Below are 15,330 nucleotides of genomic sequence, written 5' to 3'. Positions count from 1 at the left end.
TCTGTGGCCTGATGGGAGTTAACAGAGAACACCCAGGAAGCCCTGGTCAGAGCTTTAGCTGGACAGCTACCTTGAGACCCAAGAGAGACCAAGGAAAGAGTGCTATTGGTCAGGTCCTTTAATTTAAAACTTTTGCTGTGTTTTTCAAAGTTCTGTTCCGTCCTATTGCTCAGCTCTCCTAGAAAAGCAGTAAGGTAATAAGAAGGATTAGGCAACCAAACGATCCCTGGAATACAAGACTAAGAACAGAAGAACTGCTTAGGATCATAAGAGAAAGTTTCTGCCTTTTAAGATTGAATATACAAGGATACTGTCTTGAAATGGAACTTTGTACAACATGGCTGCTTCTTTTCAGTATTTAAACATTGTCAAACCCCCATCCAGCTGGCTTTCAGAAGAGAATGATTTCAAACTCAGCCACTCTTGTGGCTCCCATCTCCAGTTCTCTTAATCCTGGCTAAGACAGTGGCCTTGGACACCCTCTTCCGGTCGTAAGCCAGGCCCAGGAGAGCCATGCAGTCGATGAAGAACGTGGTGAAGTTGATGTGCCAGCGGTACTCACTGGCAGAGTAGTCGTAGGGGAAGGCGTGATGGTAGTTGTGGAAGCCCTCGCCTGCAACAGAAGCAAGGAGAGGAGTTAGGGGCTCAGCGATTGTGGCTTCCTCCTCTGCACAGACCTCTTACCCAGAGGGCTCCCCAGACTTTGGAGAGGTGAGGGAATGGCTGACCCAATCACTGCCTTCCACTCTGAAACAGTGAGCTGAGAGGCTCTGGTGGTCCTTACTATTTGAAAGCATGTTGGAAGGAAATTTGCTTCCAAGGCTAACAGGATAAGAAGCCTGATTACTCTGGGGAGATATATTTTACATTGGAAAATGCCAGAATGTCGGTATGCTCTGAGATACTGTAGACTCCTGAGTGTGTGCATGTAACCAGGAGGGAATATCCATTAGTAGATCAGGCCACCCTTCCCCATGGTACTCGTGTACCCCATAAGTGGAGGCAGCTGCAACAGAAAAGGCAGAATCAGAGGAACCCGGACCTAGCCAAGGTTCCCAAGGTTCCTTCAGCCACTGGGCCTCAGTGGCTGCCGTTGCTGCTGCTTCTCAGAGTTTCTCCCTGGTGAGGGAGGGTGGTGCAGGGGGATGCTGATAAAATAGAACCCCTTTAATAAAGATTTCTTGCTTCATCTGATATTTATTTTTTTTCTGAAATTTCTGATTTTTTTGAGTGACAAGTAAACACACCTGAATATTTAACACAATATTTACATAAACATATTGCAAGATATTCAAACTGTTGGAGCCAGCCCGGTGAATCAGGTTCGATACAAAGAACCCACATAAAAGTGGAAGGTTAGAACTGACTAACCTCTGCGGCATGTACCAGCCCCCTCACATCAGTCTGCCACACAACCACACACACCGTGAAGGCTCTTCTGTCAAATTGAGACTATCTGGAATTAACCGAAAGTCTGAAATGACTGCACGCACCAGCGAGGGAGTTTTTCCTCAAGTCCTTTCACACTGGAAGGTGCACTTCTGGTCCAGATCTTTGAGGTGGGAAGACACACCTCTAGCCTGGGCCACACCTCTGCTGGAAGTCTAGATAAGGACATAAGGAAGGAAGGAACTCCTCACTCTGCCTGCTCCTTCTTACCCTCCCTAGCAAGTCTATCTCTTCACCCGCCTGCTTTAGGACTCCGGCTACACGGAAGAGCAACTGAGACCTCCATCCTCTAGACTGAGCGACTACTGGGTTCTTGGCTCTTCTGTTCATAGGCAGCCATTGTCATACAAGCTGGAACACAGCTTCTAAGTCATTCTAACATATATTATATATTACATATAGATAATATATTCATATTCTAAGTTCTCTTATTCTAGAGAACCCTGACTAACACACACACACACACACACACACACACGAATACTAATAAAGATTCCTTATACAAATCGATAGTCAAAATATTTTCCTGAAATTTTTTATGTATTTGGATGAAAACGTGCTATCTTTGTAACACTATTTATTTGAATATTGAAAAAATATAAACTGTGACTTCAAGAAGAATAAAAATCGCCAGGTATTGGTGGCTCATGCCTTTAATCCTGGCACTTGGGAGGCAGAGGCGGTCAAGTTCAAGGCCAGCCTGGTCTACAGAGTGAGTTCCAGGACAGCCAGGGATAAACAGAGAAACCCTGTCTCACCCCTCTCCCGAAAAAAGGATAAAATCCTAACTTCCTTTTACAATTTCTGTGTACACAGACAAAAATATTCGGGAATGTAGATTAGATAACACCAGCAAATGAAAGTTCCAAAGTTCCAAAAAATGTATAATGAGCTATAACAAAACAGGCAAACTCCTTTACACTGCCGACTGGATTTATCCACTTGTAAGTGGTATTTGCCTGTATTCCCAGCTCTTTGGAGGCTGACCCAGGAGGATGGAAAGTTCGAGTCTCACCAGCACAAATTAGAAGAACTGTATTTCTAAGGTAAAGATAAAAGAACCAGACAAACAGCTTATTGGTAGAAGTTCAAGGTCACCCTGAGCCACAGAGTAAGTGCAGGGCCAGCCTAGACTACAATATAGAAAACCAGAGAGAGCTCGGGGATGGGGTTCAGTGACCCAGCACTTGCACAAAGGCTGTGATTTCAACCCCCAGTTCTTCAGGAAGAATGGGTTGTAGGCAAAAGGGAATAGAGGGCAGAGGAGAGAGAAACTGAAGGGAGAGGAAAAGGAAGAAGACAAAACCAGAAGATTAGAATGGCAGGAAACAGGAGAGCAGTGGATGAAGTCAGAGAGGAGAGAGAAGGAGCAGAGAAGGGATGTCAGGAATGTCAACAGGGACGGAACACGATGCTGGCCACTACCTAGGACAGCGCAGTCACAGGGCTGGAGCTGGGAGAGTGCATGGTACGTCTCGGTCAGAAGCTGATTTACTTAAACCTTGGTGAACCGGAAGTGCATGCGCAGTGGTAGTGGCAGTGGTGGTCCCTGAATCTTGGATGGGGGTGCAAGTTCATAAAACCACACCAGGGAGAGGAGCCAGTATGAGAATGGCTCACTTTTAAGTCCACTGAACAAAGCCATGCTTGTTTTTCCTTTCCTTCGCATGGCATGACTAGGTTTATTGTGTTCTCCGTGGAGCCTACTCCGTGTATGAATCCAAGCAGCAATGGCCCAGCCCGGAGAAATGAATCAGAGATGACTTGAGAAACGCTCATTTGGGAGGCTTTTGTTTTGTTTTGTTTTTTACCTTCCAATCAAAGGCAGGACTTTTTTTTTTTTTTTTTTTAATTCTTTCCCCTCTTACATAAAACGTGTTGCTTGACTCTTCCCCCAAGGTCGCAACCCGGAGTTTTACGCTAAGTGCCTTTAAGAACAGATGACTCGGGTCTTCCTCGAAGCGCACCGAATAAGGAGACCACTGAACATTAAAATACCATAGACTGCTGTCTAACTTACCCAGACTCCCCAAGGAAACCAGGGGATTCTCCCGGGGATCAATGGTCTTGTCATAGGGGCGATATCCATAGAGGTGGGCGGCACTGTTCACCAGCCAGGTGACGTTGAGCACTACGGCATATCTCAGTAAGGTGGCAACATAAAAACTGTGTAGAAACGTTTCACCCCAGCAGTACCAGGGCACCAGCGTGGGCAGGATGAAGCACAAGAGCAGGATGCCGGGCTTGTAGTACCTACGTGGAGAGATCACATGCTGAGTCCCGAGAGAACTCTCATCCTAATCTGGATTGGCTATTGTCACTGGGAGGGGCTGCTAACTTCCTCTTACACTGTGAGTGCAGAGATGGGGTGGAAAACCTTCTCAGTACAGAGTGCCATCATTTTCATGAAAAGTCTGCGTGAGGCAGAGATTTTCCTAAAATAACCCCACCATTTAAAAGAGCAAGGGCTCCACCATTCTTACTCACAGAGGGGTGTGGTACCTTACTCAACAAATCAAGACCAAACCCCATTCTCACCCAGTCTGTGCTGAGGCGCTGTTTGACACCTGCCCTTGAGCTCTGTTTTTTCTATGAGAATATAATGGGTTTTTGACATTTTTTCATTTCCTCCTAGCTTCCTCTGTCCGGCCTGTAATGAATGTCTGACCACCAGCAGGTTCTGTCCTTCTGGAGGCTTTATCCCAATTTCCCTTCCTTCCTTCCTTCCTTCCTTCCTTCCTTCCTTCCTTCCTTCCTCCTTCCCTCCCTCCCTCTCTTCCTTCCTTTCTTTCTTAAAGATTTATTTAATTTATGTATATGAGTACACTGTTGATGTCTTCAGACACAACAGGAGAGGGCATCGGATCCCATTACATATGGTTGTGAGCCACCGTGTGGTTGCTGGGATTTGAACTCAGGACCTCTGGAAGAGCAGTCAGTGCTCTTAACCACTGAGCCATCCCTCCAGCCCCCAATCTCATTTCTGCATAGAACAGATCCTGATTCTCTGAGAGAATGGTTTGGTGTCTCCTTAGCAGTAATGTCTTAAACTTTCCAGTCACTGGCAGGACCTGCATTCAGCTTTCTCCTCCTTGCGCTCCTTTCCTAAAGTGAATCCTCTCTCCTGGCTAACTGTGTCCTTCCCTCACCTCTCTGGCTCCCTGTCTTCTTCACTTGACCTGACAGTGGCCTCTTGAAAGCACAGCTCTGTTTTTGAACCGCCCATTGTTGGAGAAATAAACTCCTCATTGTCAATCACCTTGATCCTATCGGTGACTAAGGCACTGCTGATGACATCAGTCTGTGTTACCTTTTTCCCTGTCATATCTTTTGTGGGTCAAGGAAACAGACTGCTTCTAGATCCTGCATAAAGCTTTAACTCACGTTCCTCTTTTGGGTCTGTACACAATCTTTTCTATTGTTTCTGAGGCTGCGCTTTAATTAGCCTGTCTTGTTCTCCCTAAGTGACCTCTGACCCTTTCTGCCTCTCACAGTATAGACAGCAGTTTGCTTTCTTTCATGGTTTCTCCAGGATATGCTAAAATCTCCCAGAAAGTAAGGACTAAGTTGAGGTCATTGTGTCTATGAATATCCTTGGTCAGTGAATATTTGCTACGTTTAGCTGGTTTAATGAAATCAGTTCAGAGAGAGAGGAACAGAGCAACACTCCATGACTTTGGACATCCAGACAATAACTAGGGTTTAAAATGATCTGTTTGCTCTTGTTTTTTTTTGAAGCAGCATCTTACTATATAAATCCAGGCTGTCCTGGATCTCACTATGTAGACCAGGCTGGCTTCAAACCCACAGAGATCCACCTACCTCTGCCTTTCAAACCCTGGGGCTAAAGACACGTGTGCCGCCACAACCTAGCCAATGTGCTTTTTAAAAAACATTTTAAAAATTATTTTTTATTGATGTATATCTGTGTATGTCTATGCGCGTAAATGGCCCATGTGTTCCTGTGTCTCTGAAGGCCAGAATAGAGTGTGTGATCCTTTGGAGCTGGAGTTGTGGGAGTAAGCCACCCAACATGGATACTGGGATCTGAACTAGGGTCCTTTGGAAGAATAGGAAGTGCTTTTAACTGTGAGCCATCTCTTCAGTCCCCAGAGTATCACTGTGTAGCCCTGGCTGGCCTGGACTTCACAGAAGTCATCTGCACGTGTCTCTCCTGTGCTGGGATTTACAGGTGAATTTGGCTGAAATGATGCTATTGGGCAGATAAACTTGGAAATTCATTCAGCTTTTCTTTTTTTAAAAATGTCTGTCTATCTATCTATCTATCTATCTATTTATTATATATGAGTATACTATATCTGTTTTCAGACACACCAGAAGAGGGCACCAGATCTTTCTACAGATGGTTATGAGCCACCATGTGGTTGCTGGGTTTTGAACTCAAGACTTCTGGAAGAGCAGTCAGTGCTCTTAACCACTGAGCCATCTCTCCAGCCCTCATTCAGCTTTTCTAAGTCATAAGAGAAATGAGATCTTGAAACCCCACCTCCCAAGCCCCACCCCCATCCCCCTACACGCACCTCCTCTGGAACATCACCAGCCTCTCAGCTTTTAGGTCAGACATGTCCAGCTTTCCGCCCTTCTCTTTGACGGCCGGGTGTTTGCGCACAAGCAGCCAACCCACGTGAGAGAAGAAAAAGCCACGGCGGGAATTGTGAGGGTCGGCATGTGTTTCTGTGAACTTGTGGTGGGCGCGGTGATCTCGGGCCCATTCGTACACATCGTTCTGGAAACAGGAGAGAGGAACCCAGTATTGAGAAGAGATATCCTCCTGGGGGCATACAAGGGCCTAGCTGTGACTCTCAGTTCAACTCTCAGAGTCCTGGGGACTTTCTCTCAAAGAGGCCCTGCAATGCCTTCTCCTGAACACTTGCCCCTGAGGCTTATGTGCAAAAGCAATTCAAAGACCCAGAACAAAAGAATACTGTCGCTTCCCACGGTTGCATGATGGGTAGATGGAAGGCAGGTATTAGCGTTCAGAGAGTTTCATTAGCATAGAACATGGTGTCTCTTTACAAAAGAAGCATGAGAGAGAGTTCCTCTCAAGGGGTCTGATTGGGGGCAGAGAGATTGGAAAACAAATGGCCTTGGGCTTCAAGGCTCTGCTCTGTTGTAAAGCTGCAAAAACTCTGTGTCATTGCCATCACAAGGGGTTGATACATAACCCAAGAGGACCAGCATAGGACTTAGGAGCATGAGCACATTTTTGAATGACCTCTGGGCTTTTATGAACTTTATCCATTTCTTCAAGAATGTGCTAATTTTTTTTTTTTGTCCTCTAAACATATAGACTGGGATCCTTCACCATATACATTGTCAGAGTGAGGTGATTCCACACGTGATGAGAGCCTCAGATATTGTCAAAGCAAAACAACGAATTAGTTTTCTAGCATTTTCCCCTTGTCTTCCAAACCAAATCTCATACTGTAAGGAAAAGCCTGTGGCTAGGTGAGGGCCCCTTTTCTAATTTCCTACAGTCAATCCATTATAAACTTGCTGTGAGCACCATTGAGCATCACGGCAGCCCTTGATAGGACAACAAGATCAGGTTACTTAATGACTCAGTGACTCAGTTTCCTCATCTGTTCAGTGGGTGGAACAATAAGGCCTACCTCCTGGCATCCTGGTTCTGAGGACTTAAGGAATTAATCTGTGTCAAATCTGGCCCCGTGTCCAGCACTTGGAACTACGGACATGTCTGCTCCTACTACCCGGAACAAGAGAGTTCTTTTTTCTGTGACACACCCCACATCCTATTATAGTAGAGTTCAAAGACAGCCACAGCAAAGCATGATGTTAGCATTGACTGAGTGTTTAGGGAACCATAGTCAGTGTCTTAATGATAGTCTATGGTCCTTTAAACCAAAGGACTACTGCAGCCAGACTATATTATAACCCAGGGAACTTAGGGTTCAAAACGAGTTATGCCCAGAGAATTCGTTCTATCAACATCCTGTTTCCCTTCCCAATGACCCCAAGATGTCCCATGTTGTGGGGATCTCTATACTGAGCATGCACTTATGAAGACTACCTTTCTGGGTTCTGATGTCAGCCACTCTGCTTCGGATCATCCACAGAGCAGAGAAAGAATGGCACCAGCGTCTTACCTGGAAAGCCATGGTGTTGGCAATGATGAGGAAGACTCTCAGGGGCAGGCGAGCCTTGTAAGTCCTGTGGCTCCACAAGCGATGAACTCCAGCTCCAATGCCCTCAATACTGATCACATAGTAGATGAATGCTGCTGGGACAGACAAAAGAGGAGTCAGTCAACTGGTAAGCGTCCAAGAACACCATCCGGATACCAGAGTCTGCTTCTTTGGGATTGAAGGCATCTATGGGTTGTACTTTGAGACATCATAGCATTCAGCCATGCAAAAAATCATCATTTCCAACCACTCCACCTAGGAATGGACATGATTCAGGAAGACCCAGGCCACAAAGTGGGCAGAAAGGCAGGATGCTGCAAAGAACACAGGTTGTGGGCATTGTCTACACCATTATCCAGCTTTCGTTTTCAGACCACAGCAATACTTTTCTAGGCTCTATGCCCTTTGACCTTCAGATCATTTCCCCAAGGGGTTCAAGTTCATCAACTATCCCAGACCTAAATACCCATAATTAAGAATGTTTAGAAAATAGCAATCAGAGCTCAACTTCAGTTGAAGGGGAGATTCATGGGACATGGGGCCATGACTTTTAACCTGTTGTTAGTGCAGCATTTCAGCCTTGTAGGAAGGGGTCTCAGAGCAAGTCAGTCCTGCACACAGTCCTGTATATACAGAGGCTCAAGCTTCACTGATCGTTAACATTATCCTATGTTGCAGGATATTTGATTGCATTGTGACCCCCAAGACTGTGAACTGGAGAAATCTTGTTGTGTTGTGGTTCAGCCCTGCAACACACCTTTAATCCAAAGAGCTTTCTATAAACAGGCTCAAAGACAGTCAATGATAGGTCAAGAGGGGGAGAAAGCACACAACTGACCTTACTCTATCCATGTCCTAGAAGGAAAAAGCTTTCTCCTTCTCCATGCTGTCTTAAATACCCTTCACCCCAGAGACCCGCCTTTCTCTTTCTTGGGCTTTCTTATGTTCACTCCCCGTCAACTGGTTACTTGCTCCATATTTTGTCCCATCGTCGACTCTAGTTAATCCTGTTTACAGAAAGCTCTTGGGTTAAAGGTACGTGCTAGGGTTGAACCAGAGCCCAAGGTTTTTGCATTTCATAATCTTGGCGTACACAATGTAATCAAATATCTGGCAACATTTCTCCCTTTTTATCTAAACTAAAGGCTCCTTTAGCAACACCAGTAAACTATATACTATGGAAAGAATTACATTCACAATGTCCAGTCCATTTGCATTTGGCACCCTTGGAGAAAATCCTCTACCACCTCTCCTATCTTGGTGAGTCCAGAGTTCTATATCTGAATCACTTTCTATTGTAACCTGCATTTATTAACCTAAAAGCATCTTTTTGGATCTTAAAAACATTTTCTTCAATCCTAAACAACTTAAGCTTAACTGTGAGACTATAACTATCTAGTCTTCAACCCCATCAGAGACCTGAGAAGGATAAATAAGCAGGACTGCAGAACAAGCACCTTCAAAAACTATAGAAATGACAGAGACAGATGGCTGCCTGAACAGACCCCCAAGATTCCTCTGCAATGTTGGAACGTCCGTCTCTTCAGCCTACTGGCTGCATAGCTGACATTTTCCTGTGAAACAGGAACTATAAATGACTTCTCTGTCTTGTCTTGGCAGAGTCCAGCAGTCGACATTCTTTGTGTCCTACTTGTCCAGAGTTTGGGCTGAAGACTGCAGCAGTTGAGGCAAGGCCAGTTTCTTGCCCAGTGGCTAGCTTGCCATATTTGAAGCCAACTCCATAAAGAGGGTCTTCAATGCTCACTGTCTTCTTTGAGGTAGAATGGGGATGATGCCAGAAGCTAACATGTCTCATTGTCAAAAAAAGTATTAAATTAACAAAAGCATCTTTAAATGCCATATTCTACAGATCATTGATATTTTTTGAAGACCATCTAACTATCTCAGCATATTTGAGTAGGAAAATGCTGTTTGTCTCTGTTATGGTCTGACACCCTCCCCACCTCCCCAAAATAGCTATAGCCTTGTTCCATGCCTGCCAGCTATTTCATATTTTTGCTGTCGCATGCCTGTGAGTCACTGACACAGAGAAGTGACTAGGCATCTAGCAAGAACATGATGGCCACACACCCTGTCTCATTCTGAATGTTCTCGTTGAGGTTTCCTAATCTTAAGACATTCTGCAAAGCTTTACACTGGACCCATCAAATCAAAGGTCAATATGAACTGTTATGTCTGAAATGGCTTGAGTCAGAGTTGACCACCAGGCAGTGCTTCCTGTACATGGCTATGAACTCACTGTGGTTTCTGTGTCTTTATCCTTGATGAACTGACAGGAAAGGATATATGTTGTCATTTTGAGCTATGTCCCTGGCCTGACCAGTATCAGGGTGCACTGTGCATTTAATAACCTATTCTTGCTTATGTGAGATCAATGTTCATATGGTTTGTGCGGTGATTCCTGAACCCCAACATTTGGTTCATTGCCTGGAAACACCCCTTATCCCTGAACACTCCTCAGTTGTTGTTAGTGAACGCCACCAAGCAGCTCTGTCCAGGAGGAGGTAAGTTTCCTGTACCTGAGCAGCTCCTTTTCTTGTTTTGGTTTTGCTTCTGGCTTTGGAGACCCAAAGGTGGGCAACAGCACACAGCATGAGCTGTGTCTCTGAAGATACTGTTTAAATTGGGATAATATTTTATGCAATTCGTCCTAGATAGTATTGAAAACATTTTTTAAAGATTTATTTATTATATACACTGTAGCTGTCTTCAGACACACCAGAAGAGGGCATCAAATCTCATTACAGATGGTTGTGAGCCACCATGTGGTTGCTGGGAATTGAACTCAGGACCTCTGGAAGAGCAGTCACTGCTCTTAACCACTGAGCCATCTCTCCAGCCCTAAAACAATGTTTCTTTAATGAAACTGCACCTTCCTGCATTGGTATTCAAGGACTTTTCTTGCTAGGAAGTTTGCTAGGCCAAACTTCCTAACCACAAAACAATGTGCTTGATATTTATTTTAGGAACACTGGGTTTCTGTTTAACCTGTTGAAAAAATGGTTTTGGCTTCTAAACTTATGGCTACACTGTTAGAACTTGGCTTTGTCTTCCAAAAATTATGGTTACACTGTGTGACTTCATTCTTTAAAAAAATGCTTCATTTTGATATTGCAAAAGGAACTGTTAAAAATTATAATTAAATATATAAAGCCATGGGACACTTTAAATTTTGTTGAACGTTTTACTGGAATGTCTTTGTTAGTATATGTTGGTTACAGTGAAGGAGGAAATTTTAATGAAAATAACTATGAAGGTGATGGGAAAACTGTAATAGCTTTAGAAATTACAATGGACAATAGCCATCATCACATTACGGATACATGAAGGCGGGGGACAATTATAGTGAAAAAAGAAAAAGCTCAGCCGGCCCCTGTGATGCTGGGATGGTCTGATGGTGGATACAGTAGCAGAAGGTTTCAAAATGCAACCGAAACGGCTACAGTTCTTAGCAGGAGAGAGCTCGAAGAGTTGTCAGGAAAGCTGCAAGTTACTTTGAGACAGTCATCCCCAGTGCATTAGAGAAACTGTACAAATCGGCTGGAGAAGGAACCATGAGCCATAGTCTGAAAAGTTAGTGCAGCTGAAACAGGAAACCCTGTTTGCTCATAGACACTGTTTGAAAAGAAAATAAACCAGCTATTAATTAATGAAACCAGATGTCAGATACATGATATACATTCCTGAGGTCTCTTTATCTGTGGTAATTTTGTCTTTTCTTTTTGTCACATCCAGTACATATTTCTCTGTAAATTATGGTAACGATACCAGGGATAGAAATTAAGGAATTCATTCATTTAAAAATTTTTAGAGGTTTATAATATCAAAAAGTTTAAGAATCACTGGCTCATGAAATGCATTCCCAATTCCTTCCAGTTCCTGAGCTTCTGCAAGGCTCCTGCAGTCCCCTCCTTTCAGCCAAAGGAGCTGAGCCAAGTTGATAAGAGCCCTAACTAGCCAAGGTCTTTGCCATTTTCCCAACTTGTTAACCTTTTCCTGTCCTGACAGTGGCTTCAGCTTAAATTAAATCATACAGGAAACTACATAATACAGGAAACTGTTATATTCTACCAGATAAAGGTCAAAAGTCTTCCTAGTCTCTTTATGGAATATGTTTATGGGTTAAAAAACTTTAATTTTGATACTAGAGGAGCTTCAATTCAAAACTGTGATTTTTAAGGTTCAAACCTAACAGGAATTCATGTCGGTAACCTTGAAGATGATCAAATCCTTTAATGTGTTCAGAAATACGTTTCAAGTCATGTTGAGTACTGATATAGTTAAATACAAGGTTAAAGCTTTATTTAGCTTCCTGTTTTATGTTTGTAAGGTACAATTTAGAGCAAACAAAAATCAAAAACAAAACTAAGAACAAAGATTGTTTAACTCAGATATGCTAGGTATGTACCAGCTCAAACCAGTCAGAGATTTGCTGAATATGGCATTTAATAAAACTCTCAAATCATAACAGTGACCTTCTAAAGTCTCCAAGAAGATACAGACACATTGACAAAGGACTCCACTGGGACTATGGTACAATAACCACTGGATATAACTGCCCCACTGCCTTGCTTGCTGTCAGAGCCTCGCCTGAACTGTGGATAACAGAGGACAGCTGGAGAATTGATAGCCACACACTGCATTAGTTCAAGGTGAGGTCAATCTCTCCTATGTTCCTCCTCCACAGGAAAAGGCCTCATGATCAAAGACTGCCTCTGACCTCCATGCCATAGAGAGCCCAGCTTGGTAACTGTCTCCATAATAAAACACAGACTACTCTCTGTCATTTTAATTGATACATAGGCACATCTAGGTTACAACTTATCCTTCTTCAGATCTCTGATCACATTGACAGCTTAACAGTGAAAAGAAAACAAACCAACAAACAAAAAAAACAACAGGCAACCAGTGCCTCACCTCAAGGTAATCCACCACTAGCTTATTAAAAAGGACAAACAAATAGGGAGGCAAAGTTTAAAACAGAGGCAGAAGGAACACCCATTCAGAGCCTGCCCCACATGTGGCCCATACATACACAGTCACCAACCTAGATAAGATGGATGAAGCAAAGAAGTGCAGGCTGACAGGAACCGGATGTAGATCTCTCCTGAGAGACACAGCCAGAATACAGCAAATACATAGGTGAATGCCAGCAGCAAACCACTGAACTGAGATTGGGACCCCCGTTGAAGGAAATCAGAGAAAGGTCTGGAAGAGCTTGAAGGGGCTCAAGACCTCATATGAACAACAATGCCAACCAACCAGAGCTTCCAGGGACTAAGCCACTACCCAAAGACTATACATGGACTGACCCTGGGCTCCAACCTCATAGGTAGCAATCAATAGCCTAGTAAGAGCACCAGGGGAAGAGGAAGCCCTTGGTCCTGCCAAGGCTGGACCCCCAGTGAACGTAATTGTTGGGGGGAAGGTGGTAATGGGGGGAGGATGGGGAGGGGAAGCCCATATAGAAGGGGAGAGGGAGGGGTTAGGAGGATGTTGGCCTGGAAACTGGGAAGGGGAATAATAATCGAAATGTAAATAAGAAATACTCAAGTTAATAAAGTTAATAATTTAAAAATTTTTTAAAAAAGGGCAAACGTGTTTGCCTTGCTCTCGGGCTTCATAAAAAAATGATTGTTCTCAATAATCAACTGCTTGTATCTCATAATAAGTTATTGGATGGAAAAAATATAAAATTTAAAACTTAAGTTCTGAAAAAACTGTTTATAGGTCTAAAAAAATGATTGGAGTTGATAATACAGATAAAGAAGGTTAGACGATATATGAAAAAACTTGGAAGATGATTTAAAAGGATGTTGAAGTTTGGCACATACAAATTATAAATGTTGGAGAGTCTAAAAAGATGCTTATGATTTGAGAATCTAAGAAGACATTTAAGATATATAATTGCAAGTTATAGAGGTATAAAGACAATTTAAAATAAAAATAGGAAACGTTTAATATTCCCCCACACGCTATTGTTATTTCGATGTTCAGAATTTTAATGTTGACCAATGGAGCTCTGATAAGCTAGTGGAACAACGTTGGCAGTCCACAGTTCAGTCACGAGCTCATGATTTTAATTCCCTTTGGTTGTCTTCTGAATATAAACTTAAAGATGTTTCTCATCATGCTAAAACATGTATGCTTAACCTGTGTATCCAACCCTCTGGATTGAGGAGAGAATGTTCTGTGCCTTTTACCCCAAACCTACAGCTATTACAAGGTCTGAAAGGCATGAGTCTATTACCTGCTAACTACTTTTTTTTCCCGAAAATATGGATTTCAGTACAATGGTAAACACTAATGTGCATCCTTTTGTAAACTAAAGTTTACATAAGCCTCAGGGAATTGGGAGTTCTAAGACTCGGACCCATCTGCCACACATCAAATGGACTGCAGATACGTTCGCTTGCCTGTTCTAGAAAATGAGATTTCCCCTTGGTCTTGGAATTCCTTACCTTCTCCAATTACTAGACAATTTTAATTTCTGTCCCTAGTCTATATTTGTCCCCAGCAGATTTTCACCTGGCTGACAGACTCCATCCAGCGGTCGCCTGGGGAGCTGCTGAACCCTGGACTGGCTGAAAGCTGATGTTAATGAGTCCAGCCAAAGGGATTACTCCCTGACTTTCAGCTGGATGAGCTAAGCGGATGCTTCTGATAAATGCCCTACTGCCCAGCCTTTGACTAGCATTTCAGCTGTCCTGGGCCCCTTTGACAATGTCCTAATGTCAGCAGGAAGCAGTCACAGAGGAAAGATATGACAGCTACCCATTATCCCACCTCACAGGCTGAGATGCTAAGACAAAAAGGAGCTCCATGGGGCCCACTCAGAAAAGGACCCCACTTTGTGATCCTGGCCACCCCAATGGCTGTGAAAATAGATGGTATCCAGTCCTAGATTTATCATTCTTATCTGAAGTTTACTTCCCCCTCCCCAAAACATCTGGACTTAGACCAGGGATGGGTTGTCAGACAACACGCACAGAACCTGTTAAAAATCAGACTGGTAAAAGACTGGACACTGGTTTTCTATTTTATGTTGCCTTGGGCTGCTGAGGTACATTTTCCAGTTCAACACATATGAACGTTGATTAGACCCACAGACGGGAGCCTAATTACTAACATCACTGCCTATGTTCTCCCACCCTCACCTGTGACCTATGTGAATTGTTAGGCCTGGGATGATGTTCAACAACCAGAGAGTGCAGGTCATCAGAGACAGGGTCTTGGACATCAGTGGTCCCAACAGAATGTTAAACCCTCTCCCTCTCCGAGGAAGGACAATGTACAGATGTTAACGGCAGGAGTTTCTTCTTACTATTTAGTAAAGTTCTTGGTTTGCTTGTACCTCAGGACTAACTCCCTGTCTCAGTTCCTCTAGCCTCACTGAAACTTCTAACTTTTGCATCTATTGCCTCTGGTATACTATTTTCCTGGAGAAGGTTAGGAACCCCTGAGGCTTCTACCCCATTCCAGGTTGGTCAGGGCAGCTCCAATATTAATGCCCCTCCTAACAGGCATGAGCATAGCAAGGTGTGTCAGCATGAGAGCAGTGACACTTATGGTGGGAGATCAAAATTTCAAATATTTAAGCCAACAAAAAACCAACAAAGATTGATATAAAAGTTTGTCCTCCTGGCCTCAGAAAAGAAAATGTTTGAGTCAATGCTTTGACTTACTGGGACAA

The 15,330-nt window shown here is 43.5% G+C and overlaps 1 protein-coding gene across 1 annotated transcript in view; it reads right to left on the bottom strand.

The window, feature by feature from the left end:
- LOC116891209 (acyl-CoA desaturase 3) overlaps window positions 1-15,330 on the bottom strand; it is a 19,677-nt gene continuing 4,347 nt past the window's right edge. Inside the window, exons 2-5 of the mRNA XM_032892041.1 lie at window positions 7,578-7,708; window positions 5,991-6,196; window positions 3,470-3,702; window positions 1-613 (exon numbers count right to left, since the gene is read on the bottom strand). Of these exons, the coding sequence (XP_032747932.1) occupies window positions 414-613; window positions 3,470-3,702; window positions 5,991-6,196; window positions 7,578-7,708 (770 nt within the window). The 3' untranslated portion in view covers window positions 1-413. The remainder of the gene's footprint in view (window positions 614-3,469; window positions 3,703-5,990; window positions 6,197-7,577; window positions 7,709-15,330) is intronic.

This window comes from Rattus rattus, chromosome 2 (assembly GCF_011064425.1).
Source record: "Rattus rattus isolate New Zealand chromosome 2, Rrattus_CSIRO_v1, whole genome shotgun sequence".
Classification (NCBI taxonomy): Eukaryota; Metazoa; Chordata; class Mammalia; order Rodentia; family Muridae; genus Rattus; species Rattus rattus.
The sequence above is the reverse complement of the archived record's forward strand: the minus strand, read 5'-3'. Positions and strand labels throughout refer to the sequence as shown.